The sequence below is a fragment of the Natator depressus genome, chromosome 6 (genome assembly GCF_965152275.1).
Source record: "Natator depressus isolate rNatDep1 chromosome 6, rNatDep2.hap1, whole genome shotgun sequence".
In the NCBI taxonomy this organism is placed as follows: domain Eukaryota; kingdom Metazoa; phylum Chordata; order Testudines; family Cheloniidae; genus Natator; species Natator depressus.
In genome coordinates, this window is record NC_134239.1 from 2,546,796 (window position 1) to 2,560,983 (window position 14,188).

A 14,188-nucleotide genomic window follows, 5' to 3' on the forward strand; every position below is an offset into this window, starting at 1 on the left:
GGGATGCCGTCCGGGGCCATATCCGGAAGTCCAGACATAGACATGTCAATTCTCAAGCCAGACGGGACCGTTGTGATCACCTCGCCCGAGCTCCTGTGCTTGGTGCCCACGGGTGGCCAGGGCTCTGGGGTCAGAATCCCCCCGGCAGGCCCGTTCTTCCGCACCTCAGTGACGGCATCCCCCTGCTCCCCTCTACTTCCAGGGACCTGCCCCCGCCGCCCATTTCCGCAGAGTGGAAACGGAGGCATCGCAGACCGTCCCAGCTGCTGGAGGCCAATGGGAGGGAGAGCAGCGTGGGAGACTGCTGGCAACTGCGGGGGGCACCAGAGAGATTTCCTGTCCCCGCAGCAGTTTGGTGGCAGATGGGGAAGTGGTGGGGGGGAAGAGGAGTACATGGGGGGGAGCTATATAAACATCCCCCGCCCCCGAGTGCAGTGGCTTTATCGTTTGCCCTTCAGTCGCTCCTTCACTTGTGCCCCATCCTTCAAAAGTCCACAGCCTCACCCCCCACCCCACCTCCACCCCTGGCTGACACATCCCTGCCTGGGCTCGTGGTCAGTCTCTGCAGCACCTGGAGTGACGGGGGCCCTGATCTCAGTCAGGGGGGTCTGTGCAGGATCTACCACAGAAGCACAAGGGGCTGGTTCCCTTGTCTGCCTAGGGGAAAGATCTTTGCCTAAGCAAGTTTCTCACCTATATTCAGTTCCAGAGCCTTCAACGCTCCCACCCTTGGTTGAAGGACCCATCTTTCTCAGCGTGCAAGGGCTCTGTTCCTTCTCTGTGAGTGTAGTGATGGATGCCAAAGGTGGCTTCTCTCCTGGCTTATATCTCCCAAAGTTCAACTAGCTTGTTTCAAGAGGCAGGACTGCCTCAGGCTTTTCTTCCTTCCTGGGGGGCTTTCCTTCCTCCTGTATGTAAATGGGGCTTCCATTGTTTTGATTCTACCAGGCTTAATTTACATAGGAGACAGGTACATAGGAGTCCCGTCTGTCCCCCCGCCCCCAGTCCTATCTGGGCAGGAAACTTTCTCCCAGTTTAGCCACAGACTTTAAAGCATAATATCATTAAGTATCCATATTTCCTCATATAGTGTTTATACAGACATTTCACAATGATATTAAGCACCAGGAGGTCATTAGCTTTCAGAAAAGACCTCACGCCATACCCTCTTCTAATGCAGCAAGATTGTACCCAATCAGTTAATTCGGTTGGTTATCACACAAGGTTCAGACCAATAAACCTTTGAAATGGATCCTTTGGAAAAGTAAAACCCAGATGGAGCTTCTCTCTCCTGCTGGGTGTAGACACCAGGCTGTCTTCTCCCCACTTGTCAGTGTGAGGTTTGCCTCCACCCTTGTTAGCTTGATAGGTCTGTACACTGCTTCTGTGTAAACTGAGGTAAACACACAGTCCTTCCCTTAGGATCAATCTGTTTAACAACTCCGCCAAATACACCTGGTATGAACATACTTTAGGTACCATCCAGCATATCTCCATAATTCTTAGCACCCATCGCATACATACATCACACAAGGATATGAACGATCACACAGTTATTAGTTTTCAAATGATATCTCATAAGGGGTATTTTGCACAAAGATTGTTACCACAGTGTGTAGGGTGTGAATACCCAGGCCTAGTGCCACAGGTGAGATGGTCTATGTGCACAAAGGGAGAGGAAGTGCTGGTGTGGGATGGGGACCCAATCTAAGAGGGGTCACAGGGTCATCCACAGAAGTATAGTGAGGAGAAGGACCCTGGGGATTATGGCAGAGGAATGGGCACTGTTTGAAGGGAAGTTCACTACCGTGAAAGTCACACCAGGCACGTTCTTTTGTATCCACTCATTGTGGGCATTCGGGCGGTTGTAAACCCCAGGGTAACCGTCAGCAACACTGGTTACCCCATTCACTGTCATCGTCAGTAACCAGCTCACAATCCCACCAAGGTACCAGGTCCCATTCTGTTCGCACACCAGGGGTCCCCCGAAGTCACCCTAGAGACAGGGAAAGAAATAGGATTTGAGGGTGGGGTCCAGCCTCCTTCGTCCACAAGATCAGTGGTTGATTCTCCATCTCTCGATGGTTTCACATCCCCGCTGGCTGCCTTTCTGGGAGATGCTTTACCCAGACACAAGTTACCCAAGTGAAGGGGTAACTGCACACAGTTACCTCTTCACTTGGGGCTCAGTGAAGAGGTAACTGGGTGCAGTTGTGGGCTGGGTTATACAGTAGGCCCGACTGAATGGGCTGATGGACCCTGCTGACTTTATACTCTATGGTGCATCCTCAAGCCACAAGGTGCCCTGTCTAACTGTGGGAAATGAACTCAGGGCTCAGCCCCTCCATCCATGCCCACTGTTTGGTGGATCCCCCCGAAACACAACACCAAGTCAACAGGGACAAGGGGCCAGGAGCAATGAGGGCCCTTATCTCACTGGGGATCTGTGCTGCGCCCGGCACAAAGGGAGGTCTCCAGATCTCAGTCAGAGAATCTCACCGGCGCAAAGCCTTTATAGCCTTCCATGTACCCGGCACACAACATGTCCTCTTTGATGGGGCTGTAATCCGCAGGCTTTCTTAATGCTTCACGGACGCGACTGTTGCAGACCTTGGAGTCTACGGTGAGCACCTCCACCTCCTGCAGCGTCTTCGATAGGGAAGAACTTACTGGAACGAAAGGCCCGAGGGCTGGGTAACTCATGGGGCATGAGTGGAAGTCACATAAAAAGCTGTCACGTTAAAGCTCTATACAAAGTTCCCAGCTCTGGCAGGGGAGCAGCGTCCAGTGTGTTATCACACGGCAGCTCGGAGCCAGGACTCCTGGGTTCTATCCCCGCCTTTGGAAGGGGAGAGGGGGGGTCTAATGCAGGGGTTTTCAATGTTTTTCTTTCTGAGCCCCTCCACGGCTCACTTGTGCCAGGGCCAGCTTTAGAGGGTAGCAAGCAGGGCAATTGCCTGGGGCCCCACGCCCAGGGGCACTGGGAAGCTAATTTGCTCAGGCTTTGGCTTCAGCCCCTGGTGATGCAGGGTGTTGCTCCGTTCAGTTTTGCTCCTCTCAGTTTTACAGGCCCTAACTGATTTAGGAGCCTAAGTCTTATTATAGACACTGGGGCCAGATTGTCCAAGGGATGTGGGCACCTATGGAAACAGGAAGGTGTCCAGTGGGGTTTTGAAAAGCTCCAAGGACCTACAGTAGCTGGCACTTTGGAACCTAAGCCTAACAGAGCGTCAATGGGAGTTAGGCACCTAACCTGCACAGCTACGTTTGAATATGCCTTTAGGAGCCCATCTTCACCGTTAGGTGCCTAAATCCCTTTGACACTCAAGGCCTGTAGGTTGCATTTGAAAATGTTGAGCCTTGTCTACACACAGTTTGCCCTGGTTTGGTTCAATGGGTTTAAATCTCTGAGCAGATGCTGCTCAGTTCCAGGTCCGGGCTACACACATGGCCATGAGGATACCACTAGGTGTGTGATTTGACAACGTTGGGTACCAGCTGATGGGCCGCCTCTGACACTGCTTCCTCTTGGTCTAGAGCCGGCAACGGTAAATATACAGGTGCCAACTACACCAGTAGGAGTGGTTTGAAACCTAGATTAGGTCACATGAATGCGTACACACATAGACGCACCCCCCCTCCCCCGCCCCATATTGGAACATCCTTTCCTTGTGCCAGGAATTGAATCCCCCATGTGACCTGCAGCCACTAGATGGCAACATTGCTCACCCGCACACCAGACTGAAGCCAAACCCTCTTTGTGTAAACCCAGGGAATGGCTAGTTTTAGTTTAGCTGAAACCTGCTCTGAAATGAGTTAAGGCAACATGGGCTGACACAGGTTTAAAGTAAAATAAGAGCATCCCTACGGCCTGAGGTACTGCAGTAACTAGATTGCATCTGAACATCACACCTAAAAAGGGTGCATAACTGTGTAAACTACAGAGCTGCAGTCACACCAGTGTCTAACCATATAACGGAGCCTGCACAAATGCAAATGATTATAACCAGGCTCGTCAGAATTGAAATCTTATTTTTGTAAATAGTTTTGATAGATGATACCGATGGTGAGTTTTAAGATTTTTGATTCAATTTTTATCGATTTAAATTTTCACAGCTGTGCAAAATTCTGGGTTTTCAGCTAAGTTCTGCAGTTTCATGTACATTGGCCAAACCGGACAGTCTCTACGCAAAAGAATAAATGGATACAAATCAGACATCAAGAATTGTAACGTTCAAAAACCAGTCGGAGAACACTTCAATCTCCCTGGACACTCAATAACTGACTTAAAAGTGGCCATTCCTCAACAATAAACCTTCAAAAACAGACTTCAATGAGAAACTGCAGAACTGGAATTAATTTGCAAACTGGACACCATCAAATTAGGCCCGAAAAAACACTGGGAGTGGCTGGGTCGCTACAAAAAGTAATTTTCCCTCTGTTGATACTCACCCCTTCTTGTCAACTGTTGGGAATGGGCCACATCCACCCTGATTGAATTGGCCTCGTTAGCACTGACCCCCCACACTTGGTAAGGCAACTCCCATCTTTTCATGTGCTGAGTATTTATACCTGCTGTGACAGGGTCAGGCCAGACGGCTACAGGAGAGTGTTTTGTTTTGTTTTTTTTAACCAGGGGACAGCACGAATGCAGTCCCCCACTACCACAAATTATGCAGTCAAGTTTCCCGCATTTGGGGAAATCGCAGGGGTCAGCACACCCGCAGTGCAATGGATGAGCCTCGCCCTGGGAGAACCACCTTCGTGACCATGGTATCTCCCCTGCCAGGTAAGTGTTAGAAGACAGATGTATTAGCCCCAGATTAAGCAGGTCCTTTCCCCCTGGGTAAGGTAACAGGAGCAGTTTTTTGAAACAGAAGGAACTTGCTGGAACAAATTCAGGCAGGCTAATTAGGACACCTGGAGCCAATTAAGAAGCTGCTAGAATCAATTAGGGCAGGCTGGCTAATCAGGGCACCTGAGTTTAAAAAGGAGCTCACTTCAGTTTGTGGTGTGCATGTGAGGGGCTGGGAGCAAGATGCACTAGGAGCTGAGAGTGAGAACGTGGACTGTTGGAGGACTGAGGTGTACAAGCATTATCAGACACCAGGAGGAAGGTCCTATGGTGAGTACAAAGAAGGTATTGGGAGGATGCCATGGGGGAGTAGCCCAGGGAGTTGTAGCTGTCGCACAGCTGTTCCAGGAAGCACTCTAGACAGCTGCAGTCCACAGGGCCCTGGGCTGGAACCCGGAGTAGAGGGTGGGCCTGGGGTTCCCCCAAACCTCCCAACTCCTGGTCAGACACAGGAGGAGTTGACCTGGACTGTGGGTTCCACCAGAGGGGAAGGTCTCTGGGCTGTTCCCCGACCCCCATGGTGGATCAGCAGAGACTGCAGGGATTGTTCTTCTTCCTTTTTCCCATGCTGGCCAGTGATTAGGGTAGCTGAGTGAATGGCAGGTTTGAGCCACTAGCAAAAGTGGCCAAACTGAGGGCTCCCGTGAACCTCTGAGGCGAGCAAATCCGCCAGTAAGCGCAGGACCCGCCAAGGCAGAGGAGGAACTTGGTCACACTGCCTACTGTATTTTTCTCTCCATGCATCTGACAAAGTGGGGTTTAGCCCACGAAAGCTTCTGCCCAAATAAATGTGTTAGTCTCTAAGGTACCACAAGGACTCCTCGTTGTTTTTGTACAATTGTATAATTGGACCTTTTTCAAGGTATAACTGTGGCTGTATAGCTGTACAAGTGTATAATTATTTAACCATATAACTGCGTCTGTAGAATCCCATACGGTATAATTGTACCGATATCATTAGATAGAACGGTGACCATATAACCATATAATTGTACAACTGTATAACTGTACCTGCATAACTATGTAACTGTACAATCCTATAACTGTAAAAAATAGAACCACACCTGTATAAAAACATAACTCTGTAACCATACACCTCTGGCTGTATAACCATGAGCGTAAGAATTGCCACCCTGGGTCAGACCAGTGATCCATCTATCCAGCAGTGGTCAATGCTGGACGCTTCAGAAAGAATGAACAGAACAGAGCAGTTTTGAGTGATCCATGCCCTGTTGTCCAGTCCCACCCTCTTGCAGTCAGAGGTTTAGGGACACCCAGAGCATGGGGTTGCACCCCTGACCATCTTGGCTAATAGCCACTGATGGACTTACCCTCCATGAACTTATCTCCTTTTTTTTGGAACCCAGTTATGCTTTTGGCCGGCACAACTTTCTCTGGCAAAGAGTTCCATCGATTGGCTATGTTTTCTATCAAGAAATACTTCCTTATGTTTGTTTTAAACCTGCTGCCTGTTAATTTCATAGGTTCTTGTGTTATGTGAAGGGGTAAATAACACTTCCTTATTCACTTTCTCCACACCAGTCATGATTTTATAGACCTCTATTGCACCCCACCATGTAACTGTGTAACAATGGCTGCATAGCCATCTAACTGTAACGGTGCCCGAATAATAATTAGTCCTGCCATGAGTGCAGGGGACTGGACTAGATGACCTCTCGAGGCCCCTTCCAGTCCTACAATTCTATGATTCTATAACCATGTAACTCTCAGATCATCTGTGAACATATGAGGCTGCCATCACCTGGCCTGTAACCTTCACCTGGTGCTGGGTTCTTCCCCTGCTCTTCCCCTCTCTAATGCCTACAAGTTTTACTCACTTTGTGGTAAACGGTTTCCCCAGCCTGTCACCCAACAGGGTGTCCCAGCCGGCACACTGACGGAGGCATCAAGGAGACAGATGGGGCTGATGGTGGCCGTGAGGGAAATCGGACTCTCCAGCTCCACCAGGGCGATGTCGGACTGGTGAGTGGCACTGTCAAAACTGGGATGGAGGATGATCCGCTTCACCGATGAGAACGTCTGGTTGCGGGTCTGATCGAAAATCTGGTTTTCACCCAGCTGCACCCGATACGCTGAATTGACCCCAGGTCTGAATACAGGAAAACGCCATTGGGGAACAGCGGCACAGTGATACCACAGGGGGGTTGCTTGTGTGGCGCTGAAATGCAGCCACCTCTGGGTTAGGGCAGCTGGGAAACAGCCACTCATAACGCCACATGGGGATGGCTCACAAAGTGCTGAGATTCAGCGACCTTTGGAGTGGAACGGCTGGGGAACAGCCACACAGTGATGTTGCACACCAGGAAGCCAGTGAAAAGGGAAAGGGAATTTTTCCAGAGCAGCTGCAGTCACTGTCTCTGCCCTGCCTGGGGCACTCACGGATCGAAGCAATGAGCTCCTGACACCACCCAGCTCTCAGAGATGAGCGAACCGCCGCAGATGTGGAAGTCGTTTTGCTGCACGCTGACCTGCCAGGGCCAGGCCCCGTCCTTCGCAGCCTGACCATTCAAGATGCGCCCTGAGACCAAACGCTTGCCACAGCCTGGGAAGAAAAGAGGGAAACTGGCATTATCCCCGGGCAAGGGAGCTAAAGTGGGGAGAGTGTAAATAATTACAAATACTACCTGACAATAAGAGACCAACTCGTTCCCCTCCTAGAGCCTGGGATAGAACCAGGAGTCCTGGTTCCCAGCCACACTCTGGTTCCACATGTCCAGGGCAGGTAACACTGGCGTTTTACTCTGGATACTTTATTTGTCTCATTCTAACTCCCATGAGCACTGTGAAACTTTTCAGGGTGACCCACAGTGTCTGGGCTGCACAAAAACCTCCTGCTGCCAGTGGGGTGGTGGGGAGGGGAGCCTTGACAGTGCCCAGCAGGGGCAACTCTCCCTGCCACCAGCTGCTGGCCTCCCAGGTGCTCTGTGAGCCCTGCTCGATCCCTCTGCTGGGGGCAATTTACACACCTGACCCCGTTACACTCCAGTGCCCAGTCCCCTGCTTTCTGCACACCCGCCATGAGCACCGATCTGCTGCCTCCGTGGAAACAGTACGCCCCCAGCTCCCTGCTTTCCCCTCAGTTCAACCCTCTCCTTAGCACCCGGCACTTGGACGTGTCTACAGCAAAACCAAGCTGACGCTGATTTAACAGAGAATCAAAATAAAGTGAAGGAACAGGATGTGGAAACATAAAGCTATGAGTAAAAGAAAAACATAAAACACAGTCTACAGCCTGTACCTGTTAGCAAAGTACTGTCCTGTCTACTGGGGACAAGGTCACTTAAATATAAAAGTGTTATTTCCATAGGCCAATTAAATAAATTAACAGAAGCCATCTTGGTAAAACTTTAACTCATCCTCTCTTCATTCTGCCACTAGGTGAGAAAGAAAGAAAGAAAGAAAGAAAGAAAGAAAGAAAGAAAGAAAGAAAGAAAGAAAGAAAGAAAGCCCACATTTCAACTCAGACCTTCATCCCCATGATAACTCTCATGCTATAACATCCTGACCTCATTATAACCTTAACCCTATGATAACTTTAACCCCTGTCCCTAACCCCAATGACACCACCTGATCCCTCCTGCGCTAACCCCTAGACCCCACTTCCATCCCACAGCTGGGATAGGACCCAGAATTCCTGGCTCCCAGCCTCATTCTCATTCCACATACCCAGGGTAGGTGAGGCTGGCTTTTCGCTGTGTGTCTTACCTGTTTGATTCTGAGCACCCTGGGCACCTAGGGAGTGAAGAAAGAGAAGGGAAAGATATTAGGATGTTGGGGGTGCCATTGCTGGGGTCTGACACAATGTGTCTGGGGGAATGGGTGCCAGTACCTTCACCCACAGTTCTCAGGCCACACCCTCCTGAAACTATCCTTAGCAACAGTTAAAAATCTTTGCAGAGTCACTCTTCAGATTGCCATCTGTAGATTCCAGAGTCCACAATCCCCATTGATCTGAATGGGGTGGCTCAGGAGTGAATGCAGAACTAGGGGCTAGATTTACAGGGGTATCTATGAAGGATGAAAGGGTTGGATCCCCCTGTTATTAACTAGCCCAATTCCCTCTCCTGCAAGCCCATATCTCTCTCTCATCCTGGGGAAGTAGGGCCCCGTCTCCCATCTCCACTCCACCCCACACTCACCCTGCACCAGGCTCATCGTCAGCAGTGTTGTGGCCAGGAGGGAGCAGAGATGCCTCATGATCCAGCCTTGCATGGTCCTGTCTTGGCTAAACCCAGCTGGCTCCATCGCTCCAACCAAAGCCGGGCTGGGAAACGAATGTGCCGGGGCAGGTTTTTATAGACAAGACTCCTGCCTCCACCCTCCCCAGATCGAGAGAGAACAGATGTGACCCATCCCCTCATGAGCCACTCAAGGAACCAAGTGCTGCTAAATTCTGTATGTGAACAGGATGTGACCGTTCTCAGTCTCCTCTAACTGGAATTGCCCCGTTAACGGGCGTCCTGGAAAACCAATAAAAAAGTGCAACGGTCAAGTTTACAGTGGGGGAGCCCCATTGTGATTTTCACTTCCCTGTTTTGTTAGCAACCGAATGTGCCGAGAATAGCTGGTCAAGGACAGTGCTCCGGCAAAGCTAAGGTTGTAATGGGGGTAAGGTTAGCTTAGGGGGGTTCATAGATTCTATGGTGAGAAGGCACCATTGTGATCAGCTAATCTGACCCCTGCTATAACACAGGCCAGAGACATCTTGTAATAACCACAGCAATCAGCTCAATCTCAGAGACCCCACACATCCCTTTCATTGTACACGGTCGGGTACAGATATAATACCCCTGACAGCATGTGGCTGGGTGAGTTTGGGCATGTCTGTATCACAACCACTTCGGGCATGAAGAAAGAGCAGACAGGGCTAGCATTATTATGGGGTTGAGACTGCCATGGAGATTAGGTTAAGGTTATCATGGGTATAGGGTTATCATCAGGGCTAGGCCTAGGTTAATATAAAGGGGGATCGGAAATTCAAAAAAGAGAACTCTGCATCCCATTAAAATCACAAGGCTAATTCTGGGAGGCAGAAAAATCTGGATTCCCTTGCAATAAATAGGGGATTGCTAAGCAGCGTGCTGGAGGCCAGGTGTCTGTGCGAGCTAAGATAAGCAGCAGCACTCTCATGCTGGGGACAACGGACAAGATGAACCAGGACTGTAGAGATCAGGGTCCACAAGCGTGTGGGCAGGGCGCGTTGCACAGGGGCTAATCTAATAGCCTTCCATGATGAGATTACTGATTCTGTGGATGAAGGGAAAGCAGTGGATGTATTGTTTCTTGACTTTAGCAAAGCTTTTGACACGGTCTCCCACAGTATTCTTGTCAGCAAGTTAAAGAAGTATGGGCTGGATGAATGCACTATAAGGTGGGTAGAAAGCTGGCTAGATTGTCGGGCTCAATGGGTAGTGATCAATGGCTCCATGTCTAGTTGGCAGCCGGTGTCAAGTGGAGTGCCCCAGGGGTCGGTCCTGGGGCCAGTTTTGTTCAATATCTTCATAAATGATCTGGAGGATGGTGTGGATTGCACTCTCAGCAAATTTGCGGGTGATACTAAACTGGGAGGAGTGGTAGATACGCTGGAGGGCAGGGATAGGATACAGAGGGACCTAGACAAATTGGAGGATTGGGCCAAAAGAAACCTGATGAGGTTCAATAAGGATAAGTGCAGGGTCCTGCACTTAGGACGGAAGAACCCAATGCACAGCTACAGACTAGGGACCGAATGGCTAGGCAGCAGTTCTGCGGAAAAGGACCTAGGGGTGACAGTGGACGAGAAGCTGGATATGAGTCAGCAGTGTGCCCTCGTTGCCAAGAAGGCCAATGGCATTTTGGGATGTATAAGTAGGGGCATAGCGAGCAGATCGAGGGACGTGATCGTTCCCTTCTATTCGACATTGGTGAGGCCTCATCTGGAGTACTGTGTCCAGTTTTGGGCCCCACACTACAAGAAGGACGTGGATAAATTGGAGAGAGTCCAGCAACAAAAATGATTAGGGGTCTGGAACACATGACTTATGAGGAGAGGCTGAGGGAACTGGGATTGTTTAGTCTGCGGAAGAGAAGAATGAGGGGGGATTTGATAGCTGCTTTCAACTACCTGAGAGGTGGTTCCAGAGAGGATGGTTCTAGACTATTCTCAGTGGTAGAAGAGGACAGGACAAGGAGTAATGGTCTCAAGTTGCAGTGGGGGAGATTTAGGTTGGATATTAGGAAAAACTTTTTCACTAGGAGGGTGGTGAAACACTGGAATGCGTTACCCAGGGAGGTGGTAGAATCTCCTTCCTTGGAAGTTTTTAAGGTCAGGCTTGACAAAGCCATGGCTGGGATGATTTGATTGGGGATTGGTCCTGCTTTGAGCAGGGGGTTGGACTAGATGACCTTCTGAGGTCCCTTCCAACCCTGATATTCTATGATTCTATGAGGGGCTGGTCCTGCAACGTCACCCAGCCAATCCCCAGAGGGGTGATGCAATGTCCAGCATATGCAATGTGATTGGTAAGTGGAGATAAAGGAAGAGGTTTGCTCTTCCACTGTTACTGTTATGGTTTCCTCCCCACTCTGAACTTTGGGGTACAGATGTGGGGACCCGCATGAAAGACCCCCTAAGCTTATTTTTACCAGTTTAGGTTAAAAAACTTTCCCAAGGCACAAATTGTTTTTTGTCCTCGTACGGTATTGCTTCCACCACCAAGTGGTATAGACAAAGATTCAGGAAAAGGGCCACTTGGAGTCCCTTGATCCCAAAGTATCCCCCCAAGCCCTTTCACCCCCTTTTTTGGGGAGGCTTGAGAATAATATACTGACCAATAGGTTAACAAAGTGAGCACAGACCAGACCCTTGGGTTTTTAAGGACACTAAAAAACCATTAGGTTTTTAAAAGAAGAACTTTATTATAAAGAAAAAAGAAGCACCTCTGTAAAATCAGGATGGAAGGTAATTTTACAGGGTAATAAAAAGATTTAAAACACAGAGGATTCCCCTCTAGGCTCAACTTCAAAGTTACAAAAACAGGAATAAAACTCCCTCTTAGCACAGGGAAAATTCACAAGCTAAAACAAAGATAATCTAACACATTTTTTTGCCTTTATTTACAATTTTTGTAATCTTAGATGCTTATTTTAGGTAACGTTTTAGGAGATGGTTTTTCCTGCCCTGGTCCCTCTCTGTCCCAGAGAGAACAACAAAGAGAGCACAAACAAAACCTCCCCTTCCCCACCCCCGCCCAGATTTGAAAGTATTTTTTTTTCTTATTGGTTCTTTTGGTCAGGTGCCAACCAGGGTATTTGAGCTTCTTAACCCCTTACAGGTAAAGGAGGGATTTTAGGCTACCCTTAGCTGTATGAGTATGACAGTTACCTATTGCTGTGATGTTGGGAGTTCCTGTCCCAGACCTGCAGCAGAGCTCTGCAAAAGCGCATCTCTCTCACCAACAGAGGTTGGTCCAGTAAAAGATAGGACCTCACCCACCTTGTCTCTGGATTTAGCCGTGCGATGGCAGAGTGCAGAGAACCACTCTTGTGTCAGGCCTGCATGGACCCCTCGCCCGAGATGGGGGTCCCCGTCGTGCCAGGCACTGCACAGAACCCATCTCCCCATGTCAGAGATCAGGGCCCTTATCATGCTGGATGCTACACAGATCCCCCTGGCTGAGATCAGGGCCCCATTGTGCAGGGCGCTGCACAGATACACGGTACGAGACAGTCCCAGCCCTTGCAATATAAGACAGAAGACACCAGCTGCAGACAGACAGACCAGCAGGCAGGGAAGCACCATGGACCAATGATACAATGTTGGCCACTGTGGCAGACTTTGTTCTCTCTTTGTTCACTGTCACTCACCCACCGCCCTGGTAGAACTTCCCTGCTGGACACTCACTTGGCTGTGGTGTGAGGGTCTCAATACACCAAGCCCCACGGGCTTTAATCCTTCTGTGGTTGAACAGAGTCCAGGAACAGCCCCTGGCTGGGTCCCCAGGTGCCCCTCAGGGGGCAGATCCTCAGTCTAGCACCCCCTGAGAGCTGAGAGCCAGCAGTCCCACTGCCCAGCCCCTGGGGCCAGTACTGAGCCCTCAGACTGCCCTGTAGCTTAAACTCACGCTCTACTGATGTCCCCTTTGTGTGGACACTGTGAGTTTCCCGTTGAACTCCTTAGAGTCATGGGAAGCAGACAGACAGACAGACAGACTTGGATTCTGAAACAAGTTGCTCTTGACTGAGACAGAGCCAGAGATACATGGAGCTAGAAAAGGCACAAACACAGCTCCATGCAGTTCCCTGCCTCAGTTTCCTCCCTGCTCTGGAGAGTTGTTTGGGTGTAAGTGAGAGTCATTCCTGGAGTTCAGCTCCCCGCTGTGGATTGCACTCCTCCTGCAGCATGTGTTCCCCTTCCTAGGAGCCCAAAGCTTCCTGTGTCGGGTTTATATTGTCCCTGCTCTGGTGGGAAAGAGGTTACAGGGTGACTTGATCCCAGTCTGTAGGAACAAATATTTGATAATGGGCTCTTCAGTCTAGCAGGCAAAGCCTAACAAGATCCAGTGGCTGGAAATTCAAGCTAGCCGTAGTCTACACTACAGAGTTGGGTCAACGTGATCGTTCCCCTCTATTTGACATTGGTGAGGCCTCATCTGGAGTACTGTGTCCAGTTTTGGGCCCCACGCTACAAGAAGGATGTGGAAAAATTGGAAAGAGCCCAGCGGAGCGCAACAAAAATGATTAGAGGGCTGGAGCACATGATTTATGAGGAGAGGCTGGGGGAACTGGGATTGTTTAGTCTGCGGAAGAGAAGAATGAGGCGGGATTTGATAGCTGCTTTCAACTACCTGAAAGGGGGTTCCCAAGAGGATGGCTCTAGACTGTTCTCAGTGGTGGCCGATGACAGAACAAGGAGCAATGGTCTCAAGTTGCCGTGGGGGAGGTTTAGGTTGGATATTAGGAAAAACTTTTTCACTAGGAGGGTGGTGAAGCCCTGGAATGCGTTACCTAGGGAGGTGATGGAATCTCCTTCCTTAGAAGTTTTTAAGGTCAGGCTTGACAAAGCCCTGGCTGGGATGATTTAGTTGGGGATAGGTCCTGCTTTGAGCAGGGGGTTGGACTAGATACCTCCTGAGGTCCCTTCCAACCCTGATCTTCTATGATTCTATGATTACATTGATTACATTGACCTATTTATGGAGGTGTCTACACTACAGTGTTCCTCCCACTGCTTTAACTCGCCTGCTACGCCAACCTCATAAAAGCACCTCGGCCAGAAGTGTAGCGCTTAGGTTGACTTAGGGCGATGCAGTGTCAGTGTGGACACTGTGTTGC

General features: G+C 49.8%; 1 protein-coding gene and 1 non-coding gene across 2 annotated transcripts; both read right to left on the minus strand.

The window, feature by feature from the left end:
* Nucleotides 1–1,717: 1,717 nt before the first annotated feature.
* LOC141988460 (serine protease 27-like) lies at nt 1,718–9,121 on the minus strand. Its single transcript, XM_074954255.1, has 6 exons — nt 9,016–9,121; nt 8,582–8,608; nt 7,256–7,418; nt 6,694–6,965; nt 2,500–2,669; nt 1,718–1,996 (listed from the first exon to the last, which is right to left on the minus strand). Exons 1-6 carry the CDS (start codon nt 9,119–9,121, stop codon nt 1,718–1,720), a joined length of 1,017 nt encoding a protein of 338 aa, XP_074810356.1.
* On the minus strand, nt 4,634–4,797 carry LOC141990251 (U1 spliceosomal RNA). The gene has a single exon (XR_012640127.1). It is a non-coding gene; the product is annotated as a U1 spliceosomal RNA (small nuclear RNA).
* Nucleotides 9,122–14,188: the final 5,067 nt, after the last annotated feature.

Excerpts from the sequence above, each read along its gene's own strand:
- LOC141988460 (XM_074954255.1), bottom strand. The coding sequence starts at position 9,121 with ATGGAGCCAGCTGGGTTTAGCCAAGACAGGACCATGCAAGGCTGGATC. Across the intron at positions 7,419-8,581 it reads GGGTGCTCAGAATCAAACAG|GCTGTGGCAAGCGTTTGGTC; the intron begins GTAAGACACACA and ends TTTTCTTCCCAG. Across the intron at positions 6,966-7,255 it reads GGAGCTCATTGCTTCGATCC|ACCTGGGGTCAATTCAGCGT; the intron begins GTGAGTGCCCCA and ends TCCTGTATTCAG.